Here is a 12671-nt window from a genome sequence, read left to right as displayed (position 1 = left end):
ATCGAAAAACCAAAAAAGTATAACCCAATAACTGAAAAACCAAAAAATCGAAAATTTGTAATGTCAAGAAATGAGGGCACCGAAAATCGTACAGCAGGAAAACCAAAAAATCAAAAAAACCGAAGACCCAAAAAACGGAACAATTGAAAAAATCGAATAATTCAACTGTTTTTAATTTTAAAATTGAAAACTCGATAAATTGAATAATCGAATATTCGAAAAATGAGACATCGAAAAAAAGTCGGAAAACAGAGGAACCGAAAAATAATTAAAATAATCGAAAAGTTGAAAAACCGAAAAATTGAAAAATCAAAAATCCACTAATTCAAAATTTGGAAAATCAAAAAATCGGAAAATCCAAACACCAAAAATACGGAAATCAAAAAATGATATTGCCGAATATTTCAAAAGTCGAAAAATCCAAAAATCGAAAAATAAAAAATTGAAAAACCGAATAACGGAAAAACCTATTAATCGAACAATTGAAACCCGAAAAATCAAAAAACCCAAAAAATAGAAAAATTGAAGAGTCGAAGAACCAATATGAAAACGGAAATAATAATCGAGTATAGGAAGAGTCAAAAATGGAATAATCGAGGTATCAAATATTGAAAAGTCGAATAAACACAAATTCGAAAAATTGAAAAACCGAAAATTTGAATATTTGAAAAATCAAAAAATTAAAATATGAAAAAATGGAAAAATAGAAGAACCAAAAAATAATCGAATACTTGACCGAAAAGTCAAAAAACCGAAAAACTGAAAAATCAAAAGTAGGAAATGCGAAAAATCCAAAAATTAAAAATCCGAAAACTCTTAAAATTATGATGTCGAATAATTCACAAGTTGGAAATCGGATAACCGAATTTGGAAAAACCGAAAAACGAAAAAGTCGAAAAATCCAAAAATCGAAAAATCAAAACTGAAAAACCGACTAACGGAAAAATCAAAACTGAAAAATCGAAGAGTTGAAAAACCTAAACGAAAAACGGATAATCTAAATATCGAAAAATTGAAATATCGAAATATGGGGGGAACTGGAAAATTCGTAAAACTGAATAATTCAAAAACTGAAAAACGAAAAATTCGATAGTTGAGAAATCGAAAAATTTAAATTTGAAAAACTGAATTTTGACAAATCGAAACACCAAATAACCGAAAAATCGAAAGATGGAATAATCGAAAAATCCAAACGTCAAAGAACGGAAAAACCAAAAGAGCGAGAATCTGAAAAACTGAAAAAGGGAAAAATCGGACAATTCAAATTCGAAAAATCGCGGAACGGAAAACTCGAAAAAGCGAAAAACTAAAAAAATCGAAAAATCGGAGAATCGGTAAACAAACCGGAAAACGGAAAATCGAAACACTGAAAAATGCAAAAATCGAAACATCTGAAAATCGAAAAATCGGGAAATCGATCAGCCATAAAATTTAATAATTCATAAGTTGAAAAATTGATAATTTAGAACTGAAAAATTGAATTTCGGAAAACCGAAAAACAAAAAATTCCAAAGTCAAAAGTCAGAAAATTTAAAAATCGAAAAGCGGAAATATGAAAAATATCAAAATACCGAATAACAGAAAAACCGGGAAATTGAACAATTGAAATTTGAAAAATCCCGAGACATGAAACTCGAAAAATTGGAAAAATGGAAGAAACCAAAAACCAAAAAGAAAAACGAAACGAACAATGGAAAAATCAAAAAATCGAGAACTCGAAAAATCTTAAAATCAAGTGATTTACAGGTTGAAAAATCGATAAAATTTGAATTGGAACAATTGAATTTCGAAAAACTTAATAACACAATAACCCAAAAACGAAAAAATTCGAAGGTTAAAAAATTGAAAGATTTGAAATCGAAAAATCGAATTTTAATTAATATAAACACCAAATAACCGAAAAACGGAAAAATTGAAAAATCAAAATTCCGCTAATTCAAAAGTTGGAAAATCGAAAAATCCAAAAATTCAAAATCCAAAAATCCGAAAAGTCTTAAAATTACAATGTCGAATAATGCACAAGTTAAAAAATCAAATAATCGAATTTCGAAAAACCGAAAAACAGAAAACCGAAAAATTTAAAATGAAAAAAATTGAATTTCGAAAAACCGAAAATCCCAAAAACCGAAAAACGAAAAATTCCGTAATTGAGAAATCGAACAATTTAAATTCGAAAAATTAAATTTTGACAAATCGAAACACGAAATAACCGAAAAATCGAAAAATCCAAATCTCGAAAAATGGAAAAATCGAAAAACCAAAAAATCGAAGAATCGATAAACAAAACGGATAACGGAAATCAAAAAACTGAAAAATCGAAAAATTAAAGACCGGAAACTCGAACAACCATAAAATTGAATAATTCGTAAGTTGAAAAATCCATCTTTTAAAACTGAAAAATTTAATTTCGAAAAAACCAAAAAATTCCAAAGCTGAAAAGTCAGAAAATTAAAAAACCAAAAAATCGAGTTTTGACAAACTGAAACGTTAAATAACCGAAAAACCGAAAACCGGGAAAATCGAAAAACTCAAAGATCAAAAAACCGTACAACTGAAATTTCAAAAATCTAAATATTGAGGATTCTGAAAACGAAAAACCGAATAACTGAAGAATAAAAAAAACGAAAAATTGAAAAATCGAAAAACTGAATAACAGGAAAACCGAAAAAAAATCGAATGATTGAAATTCGAAAAATCCTGAAACATTATACTCGAAAAAATGGAAAAATGGAAGAATTGAAAAACCAAAAAAAAAAACGAACAATCGAAAAATCAAAAATTCGAGAACTCAAAAAAGTGGAATGGAAAAATTTTATTTGCAAAAACTTAATAACCCAATAACCCAAAAACAAATAAATCGAATGTTCAAAAATTGAAACATTTAAAATCGAAAAATCGAATTTTGACTAATCGAAAGACCAAATAAGTGAAAAACCGAAAAACAGAAAAATCGAAAAGTTTAAGTCCAAAAACCGAAAAAACGAATAACGAAAAATTTGAAAAACCAAACAATCGAAATTCGAGAAATCGAAAAATTGGGGGGTCGAAAAGCGAAAAATCATGTAACCGAAAAATCGAAAAACCGAAAAATTAATAAAACGAAAAGTCGAAAGCTTGAAGAGTTAACCAATTGAAAACTTAAATAATTAAAAAATCGAAACGAAACATTGAATAATTGAAAAATCGCAAAGCCGAAAAACCGAAAAGCCAAAACTTGGAAAAATCTAAAATCCGAATAATCGAGAAATAAAAATTTAAAAATGAAAAACTCGGAAACTCGAAAATGAAAACTGAATATTTCAAAAATTGAAAAATCGAAATTTTGAAACCTAATAATTAAATTTCGAACAACCTAAAAACGAAAAATACGATAGTACGGAAATCGAAAAATTTAAAATTGAAAAATCGAATTTTGAGAAATCGAAAGACTAAATAACTGAAAAACAGAAAAATCGAAAACCTCGGAAATCGAAAAATCGAAAAATCGATATACCGAAATTCCGAATAACGGAAAAACTGTAAAACCGAAATTTGAAAAATCGAAATATTGAAGATCGAAAATTGAAAGACCGAATGAAGAATCAGAAAACCGAAAAATAAAAAAATCAGTAAACTCGAAAAGCTGAAAATAGAAGAATCAAAAAACCAAAACCAAAAACGAAAAGTCGAAAACTCCAAAAAAATTCAACGCAAGTAATTCAGAAGTTGAATAAATGAAAAAATATGAAATCGGAAAATTGAATTTCGAAAAAAGTCAACCCAAAATCCGAAAAACGAAAATATTCGAAAGTTCAGAAATCCAAAAATCTAAAAGTCGAAATATCAATACACCGAAAAACCGAATAACGCAAAACCGATAAACTGAACAATCGAAATTCGGCAATTCGAAAGACTGAAGAGAGGAAAACGAAAAACTTATTAACCCTAAACTCAAAACAACTGAAAAATTAAATAATTGAAAAATTGAATCTAAAAATTCTAGTTGAATATGATTTATTAATGACTACACAAATGAGTTGAGCGGAATCAACGTCGTTTTTCAGATTAATCAAACATTTAAGAACAATAAGACAAATAAAAAACAAGGAGTGTAACATAGGCAAAAATAACGACCCGAACATTAAGAGGAAAACGAAAAAAACCCTTGTACAAAAAATTGCGACAAAAAAAAATGAAAGAACGGAAATTACAAGGAAGAAGTTAAAAATAATGGCAAAAATAAAAATACCACCTTGACACCTCACCCAGGTACTAAGTTTCAAAATTCGCACTGTTTTCAATCCGGACTCCAGACAATCCATTCCCGCCGCGTAAACCAGCCCAGACGCCAATTATTCCAGGTCACATATTTAAAAGTAGCATAAATTTTACACTGTTAACTGGACGTTTATTGCGATTCCCGATCCTTCTCGGATCCCGGAATTTACTTTATGACACATCTCCATTATGAAAGCTCTTTTTAAACGCCCGATCTAAACCGACTCGATTCGCTCCGGTCCAGTGAAACTCGAGCGGACCGCCAACGTTTGCAGCTGATTTACGTGACGTGATTGCCATGTGATGGTCGTAAATCTGCGATGCAAAACCGATTGCCCACAGAGCTGTTTTTAATGTTATGCTTGTTTTCGGATCCTTGTGTGTGCATTAGCATACATATCACTTGTTCGAGCATCCATTTTTACTTTTTAAAATAGTACGGCTCAATTTTCGCGTGGAGAGTTTTCAGACTTTGCTCAATTCATAAATAATGGAAATATTAAATTTGGAGTGGAGTTTAAGTTATTGTTATTAATGTGGTGTTTATGAATGCGAGGAAATGAAGCGCGGTGACGTCGAAATGCCGCTGCTAACTTATTACTCGGACTAGTTCATGCAAAAACGACACGGGGAAATTTTCATATCTTGGGATTTGTGGGTAATAAGTTGGTGAAAGAAAACACACCTGGGTTAGAATGACGCTAATCAGTTGAATTACATTAAAACACAGCTACAAGAAGGAGTGATTTGTCAGTAATAACTTAGGGAAAACCGTACGCGGTAGCGGCGCCGCGCTTGCGCGCGTTTGTTGTTCGCGAACGCAGCGTCTGGAGAGTCGCCTCGTACAGCCCAAAACAGTTAGGAAAACGGGTTCCTGGAACCGCCCAGGCATGCACCTACCTTGAAGCCGTCGTACGTCCAGCTACCAAATTTGAGGACGCAGGTCTGTTCGTCAAAGGGAAAATACTCAACGTCAATCTCGCAAGAGGACTTGTAAATAGCAGGCGGCTTCCACTCGACTAGACCTTGGTGGTAGATGGTGGCCTTGGTGGCCAGAGTAACCTCGAAGTTCCCGTCCGCGCTGCAAGGCAATCAACAACGACCAGCAACCGCACACTACTACTATACTGTAAGTCGATTTCTGACTGGAGCTAAAAGCGTCCGAAAGTGGGACTATACCAGAAAACGGGACGAGGAAGGTGAAGACGGGTGCGATGAAGTCGCTCTACGCGTTTTATGAGCGTGTTTTATTGGCCGGAGGCTCTTGTCGCGTATTTATTGAGACGGGAAGGGTGCCGTATAAAGGTGCCAAAATTAATAACGACGCGAATTTTTCAAATTTCGAGAGAGGGAAATTGCGATGGCATATGGCTTTGTGCTCTAATCAAAAGTTGTAAACAAAGTATATTTTATGTTTGCTTTCGGATTTTATTGGCTCGGTGTTTGCGAATATTTCAATATAGGAATTTATGAGAATCGACGGAAACGTCGAAGCTTGCTTAATACGCGAATACATTTGACTTTTGGATAGTGGGATTGGGTTGAAGGAATAACGGTTATTGGACGAGACCGGAACTTCGTGGGCTGCAGGGCCATCGAATCACTTATTCACGCGTTTTATGCCACAATTAAATTTTAAAAATGTACGACGGGAGTCTGCTTACCAATAAGTGCTAGTAGTTGGGAGGTGGGTCTTCATAATTAAATAAAAGCGGATATTCAGCTCAAGAACAAGCAGCTAATGACAGCGAGCATTAAAACCACTCTACTCGAAAGGCGTTAAAGGCAGACACCACCCGGAAACGATACAAGGAGTCGGTCAATTTGGTAACACAGAGTTAATGAATTTTACTCTAATTATTATTGAAATAAAACTCTTTGTTTTCGAGAAAACCCCCAACATTATTTTTAGGCCTAGCACCAGCTAGAACCATTAATCTTGTAACTAGCACCACTGTGCAAAATTATTTTCATATATGTATATATACTTAAAATTCCCAGAATCAAATAAATAAATTTTAGAGAAATCTGAATTTATTTACCTTCGACCACTTTTTTGACATCAGAATTTTTGCTTTTTTCATTGTCTTTAATTTTTCAATTTTTCAATTTTTCGTTCCCCAGTTTTACCAGTTCATGATTTTTATTTTCATTTTCCCGATTTTTGAATTTTTATTTTCTCAATTTTAGATTACACTTTTCCGTTGTATCATTCGCTGTATTCAATCTATCCGATTTTACCATTTCTTTAATTTTGAATTTTTCGATTCAGCAATATTTCCTTTTTTCGATTTTGCACCATTTCGGTCTTTCAAGTTATTGATTTTCAATTTTTAGATTTTTTAAAATTCTTATTTTATCCTTTTTTGTCGTATTTTACGGTTTTTCAATTGTTATTTTTGAAACTTTTCCATTTTAATGATTCGAAAAGTTGAAAAACGGGAAAAAATCCAAAAACTGACACACTGAGAAACCAAAAATCGAGAAACTTAAAAATCTAAAAAATCAAGTAATCGAGAAATTGGAAAGAAGAAAAAACAAATCGAATCGTAAAATTGGAAACCAAAAATTGGAAACGAATAACGAAAAACAGTAAAAATCGCACAACTGAAATGCAAAAAATCACGAAAATTCGAAAAATGGAAGACTTGGATAACCGAAACAAAAAACGAAAACTCAAAAAATCGAAAACTCTGGTTTTTTGGATTTTTCAATTTTGCGTTTTCCGAATTTTCCAAGTTCTTAACTTTTATTTTCATTTTCCTGATTTTTTCATTTTCATTTGCTCAATTTTAGATCACATTCTTTTTATTTTTACATTGTTTCTTTCGATTTTATAATTTTTCTATTATTCATTTCCCAGTTTTCTATGTTTCGATTTTTGATTTTTTGTTTTTCAAGTGCATGATTTTTATTTTCAGTTATTCTGTTTTTCCATTTTCTTTATTTTTCAATTTTTCATTCGATTTTAATATTTCGTCGATTCAATTTTCCAATTTTTCAATTTTTAATTGTTCATTTACTCGATTTTCAAATTTTTAAATTTTTCAATTTTGCAATTTTTGGAGTCTTCAATTATTCAACTTTACGATTTCTTTAATTTTCAATATTTCGATTTAAGAACATTTCCTTTTTTTTGATTTTGCACTTTTTCGATTTTTCAGGCTCTTCATTTCCGATTTTTAGACTTTTCAAAGTTTTCATTTTTACCGTTTTTTATCGTGTTTTATAGTTTTTCATTTTTTATTTTTGAATTTTACATTTTTGCAATTTTTCTCTTTTGATGAATAGAAAAATAGAAAAATCGAAAAACTAAAGAAGCGGAAAAAATTGGGAAAACCTAAAAACCGAAATATCGGGAAAATTTGAAAAATCGAAACACTGAAAAACAAAATTCGAAAAAATCAAGGAATCGAAAAATTGGAAACCAAAAATTGGTGAATCATAAAGTTATAGAATCATCAAAATTGTAATATCAAAAAACTGTAACATTAACAGATCAAATTAAATATCGAGAAATTAAAAATTAAAAATCGAAAAAATTGAAAAATCGATTAAATGAAGAAGTTTTAAAATCCATTAATTGAAAAATGGAAAAATTCTAAAATCGGAAAATTGAAAAGTGAAAAATTTTTTTAAATTATTATTATCAATAAATTTCAAATGAAAACTAGAAAAATTTCAAATAAAAAATGAAACGAAAAACTGAGAAATCTGGAGAATGAAAAATCTAAAATTTAAGAAAAAAAATTAAAAAACGAAAATTTGAAAATATAAAGAAAATAAAAAAAGAAAAATTATGGAATAGTCAAGATTGTAAAATCGAAAAACACTGAAAGATCGGACATTTGAAAAATTAAATGTCGAGAAATTGAATAATTAAAAATCGAAAAATTTAAAAAGGGAATAAGTAAATGAAAAATTTAAAATCCACTAATTGATAATTGGGAAAATTTTTAAAAATTATAACAAGTGTTAGATATGTATATATTGAAAAACCGAAAAATTGAAAACCAAAAAATTCCAAATTGAAAAATCAAAAAATTTAAAATTTTCGCATCGAAAAAAAAAGAAAAATTATAAAATCAGGATATTGATTAATTGACACATTGAAAAAATAATTAGAATAAACTGAAATGAAAAACTGTGAATCGAAAAATTGCAAAATCTACAAATCGAAACATCCAAATTTTGGAAAAGAAACGAAAAATTTAAAATTCATAAGACTAAAAAATTTGAAATTGAAAAAACGGAAAATTAAAAAATCTGAAAGTTGAAAAATTGAAAACCGAAAAATTGCAAATTGAAAAACCGAGAATTCCAATAAGCGAAAAATTTCACATGGAAAAAAGAAAAATTACAAAATCAGGACATTGAAAAATAATTAAAACAAAACCGAAACTAAAAATTGGAGAAATAAAAAATTAAAAAATCTAAAAATCGAAAATTATAAACTGAAAGGTGATAAAATTGAAAAATCTAAAAATTGAAACTTCCAAAAATCGAAAAATTGACAAATGGGAACTCGAAGAGTTTTATGTCGTGAAAGTGAGGAAATAAAAAAAATTAAAAACTAAAAAATTGCAAATTGAAAAAATGAAGTAACGAAAAACAAAAAAAAAATGTCATTGAAAGCACAAAAAATTATAAAATGGGAATATTGAAAAATCGAGAAACTGTAAAAAGAAAAAAAACGAAAATAAGAAACGGAAACGAAAAACTCCAAATCGAAAATTTGAAGAAATGAAAAATTCAAGAATCGAGAAATTTTAAATCGAAACATTGCTAAATCTAAAAATGTAACAATAAATAAAATGAAAAATTGAAAAATCAAGTGAAAAATTAAAGAAACGAAAAATAAAAAAAATTAAAATAGAAAAAAACAAAAAATGATAAAACCGGAACATCGAAAAATCGAATTATTGAAAAAATCAAGAAAATAGAAACCTTAACGAAAAATTTCAAATCGAAATATTAAAAAATTATAAATCGAAAATGAAAAGAACTCAATTCTAATAATTGAAAAATTCAAATATTTGAAATTGGAAAATTAAAAAATCTGAAAGTTGAAAATTTGTAAACCGAAAAATTGCAAATCGAAAAATTGAAAGTTCCAATAAGTGAAATATTGCACATGGAAAGAAGAAAAATTACAAAATTAGGACATTTAAAACAGGAAAATTTAAAAAATGGTGAAAACAAAACTGAAACTAAAAATTGCAGATGAAAAAATTGAAGAAATAAAAATCTGAAAATTCTAAAAGCCGAAAAACTACAAACTACAAACTGACAAAATTGCAAAATCTAAAAATTGAAACCTCCAAAAACCGAAAAATTCAAAAATTTACAATGTTTTATGTCGTGAAATTGACGAATTAAAAAGATTAAAAATTGAAAATCCCAAATCGAAAAACTGAAATAACGAAAAATTAAAAAAAATTAATATTGCAACGACAAAAAATTATAAAATCGGAACATTGAAAATGTAAAAAATAAGAAAAATAGAAAAAAAAACGCATAAATAAAATGAAAATTTAAAAAATCGCAAAGCGAAATGTTAAAAAAATTAAAATTCTAAGAACAATAAAAATTATAAAACCGGAACTTCGAAAAATCAAATTATTGAAAAAAATGAAGAAAATGAAAAACTCAATTCTAATAATTGAAAGATCCAAATGTTTGAAATTAGAGAACTGAAAAATTTTAATTTGAAAATTAAAAATATTGTAAATCAAAAATTAAAAAAAGAAAAAATTGAAAAATCAAAAAACTGAAAACCGAAGTTGCAAACCAAACATTGAAAAATCCAATAAGTAAAAAATTAGGAAAACAAAACCGAAACAAAAAATTAAAGGACGAAAAATTGAAGAAATAAAGAATTAAAAAATTGCAAAATCTAAAAATGTACAAAATAAATGAAAAATCGCAAAGTGAAAAATTACAAGAACGAAAACTTAAATAAATTAAAATTAAAAAAAACAAAAAATTATAAAAGCGAAACATGGAAAAATCGAATTAGTGAAAAAAATCAAAAAACTAAAAGTCCTAACCAAAAATATGGCAAATCGAAAATTTGAAAAGTTATAGCTGGAAACTATGAAAACTCAAATCTAAAAATTGAAAAATTCAAAGGTCGGAAAATTGAAAGACTAAAATTTTAAACTCGAGAAATTGAAAATCGAAAAAAAAAATTATAAAAAGTATCAGAAAAAAAATGAGAAAATTTTTTTCGTTTTTCAGGGAAGTGGAATTTATTGGGCTGCAATTCAGGAGAGAGGAATCAACAATTTTTTTCCACAGTCATACATTCGGCATTGTCTACATACCAAATTTGAGAATTTTTTTAATTACCTTTTTCAGACGTTTGGTGCGACTGATATTAATTTTTATTAGAAAGAGTAGAAATTTTGAAATTTTAGAGTAGTATACAAATAATAAAACAATAATTTCTTTAATGAGTTACCAATTTCATGCTGACAACTGCAGCATAAAATATGAATGCAACATCGTGCCATAAGACTTATCAACAAACTTGTTTGATCTAATCTGTATTCAAAATATTGAGGTTATGATAGCATGTTGTTCATATGTTGTTGAAGTCTTCATTATCGTCCAAGTAGTTCAAATATGAACCCAAAGATCCCAGAACACCGGCAAATTTTAAAATTTTTGAGATTTTTAAGGAAACCTTGACTCTGTTAAATAACAAATACTTGCTAGTTAACGAAAAAAATATAATTTAACTGCATGTTTAATTTAAACTGATAAAAAACAAAATGGAAAATATTACGGATAAATTTTACTTGACCTCAGGATTTTAAATTATTTGATAACATTTCTAAGAATTTGCAGTTTACAAAGGTTTTCGTGTTTAACCTCGGACTTACAAATAACTTAAAATTTATGCAGTCGAGCTATTGATTTCAAATTTGTTATTTACGCAATGTCAAATGTATGACTTTATAAAAAAAATAAATAGTCACATTTGTCCTAGCATAATTTTAGCTGTTTTTTAGTGTGTTCAAATAAATGAAAAACGGTTTGAACGCAACTAATGCAATTTAATTATATGTGTAATGTTTATGGACGTAATAATTTCTAAAAAGCACTTTATTAAAAAGCAATTCGGGAAACATTACTTTTTTATAAATAATGGATAATTGTAATGTATTAATTTTCAAAAATGTTTTTTCCCGGCCATTGTTGGTAATTATTCTTTGTAAACAGATGCGAATTTAAGGCCTTTTGTGCCAAGTGTTGCTAAGTTGAGGGACTCCGATACAAGTCACTTACCCGAAAACCTCACATGGTATCTTAATGGTTTCTATTTCTACAATTCGAAAAAGTGGGTTCCCCATTTCAAACATACAATTAACCCCAAAACAAGAAATCCCGCTAAAAATCGGCACTTTCGCCCCCGCATTTGCAATGAATCGCGATTTAAAACAGCCACATAACAAAGCAAACACAGTTCGCTATAAATTTTCAAGTAATACGAAACTTCCAATCGCGTTTTCTCCACACAAACCGTCTTCACGAAAATGGCTGGCGGGCCTCCGTTTCGAAAAAATCTAAATTTATATCTCAAAGAAAACAAAGCGCTTTTTGCTGCAAACAATACGAGAATAATCTTAACAGAAGTCGCAACCTTCGCCCTCCAGCTATATGCACCGATAAAAAACCGCAATTGCGTTTAAAGCATCGAATTTTCATCCTCCGAATAACCAATAAATCCTCGTTTATTCCCACGTACAACCGCGACACACTCGAAATTTCGTATTAATCCCCTACATCTTAAAAAGCGGCAACTCGGCCCGGATGTCGCCGTTAAAACCGGAAGTTAATCCCGCGCTGCCTACACTGACTGATTAATTGTTATAAACTCGGATCTTTTCACAAACTTTGCACTTTTCCAGCAGCCAGCTCATTTCCAGGAAGAATTTCCTAATGAAAATCCACATCGTTTGCATTTAGCGAGTGCGCTTATGTATAAGTAAAGCTCGCACCGGCGTGATTTGTGAGTCTTAAATCTCGTGCGTCACGTATTCCGCAGCTCGGAAAGATTACAAACAGAAAGAGGCCCCTGCATCACGTACAGCTCTGTATCACACCACCCTTCGGATGAAAAATACATTGTCGCAGGAACGCGCCTATGGCTACAGTGAAGATATAATTAATAAAGGCCGGGGGCGGCGAGAACGGAGGGGCGCGCGCTAGTTGAACGCTGCATATTTACGAGATAGACACGCTAAAACCGCCGATCGCGAAGGGGCAGAATTTCTACAAATAATTTTAAACGGAAAAAGTTTGAACGCTTCTTAAGTTTCATAAAAAATAGTGGAGACGCTGAAATAAATTTAGGTTTTTATTTTTAATTTCAACAAATATCTGAAAAATAAAGAGAAATTCATGAT

The 12671-nt window shown here is 29.6% G+C and overlaps 1 protein-coding gene across 1 annotated transcript in view; it reads right to left on the bottom strand.

Moving 5' to 3' along the window:
* The window catches only part of Nachralpha4 (nicotinic Acetylcholine Receptor alpha4), a 313703-nt gene that overhangs the window by 117609 nt on the left and 183423 nt on the right, over positions 1 to 12671 (bottom strand). Inside the window, exon 4 of the mRNA XM_064074499.1 lies at positions 5158 to 5338. Within this exon, the coding sequence (XP_063930569.1) occupies positions 5158 to 5338 (181 nt within the window). The remainder of the gene's footprint in view (positions 1 to 5157; positions 5339 to 12671) is intronic.

The sequence above is a fragment of the Zophobas morio genome, unplaced genomic scaffold (genome assembly GCF_036711695.1).
Source record: "Zophobas morio isolate AGI-343-1 ecotype UQ-CSIRO unplaced genomic scaffold, CSIRO_AGI_Zmor_V1 ptg000054l, whole genome shotgun sequence".
NCBI lineage: Eukaryota > Metazoa > Arthropoda > Insecta > Coleoptera > Tenebrionidae > Zophobas > Zophobas morio.
This window is presented reverse-complemented; position numbering and strand designations above follow the sequence as displayed.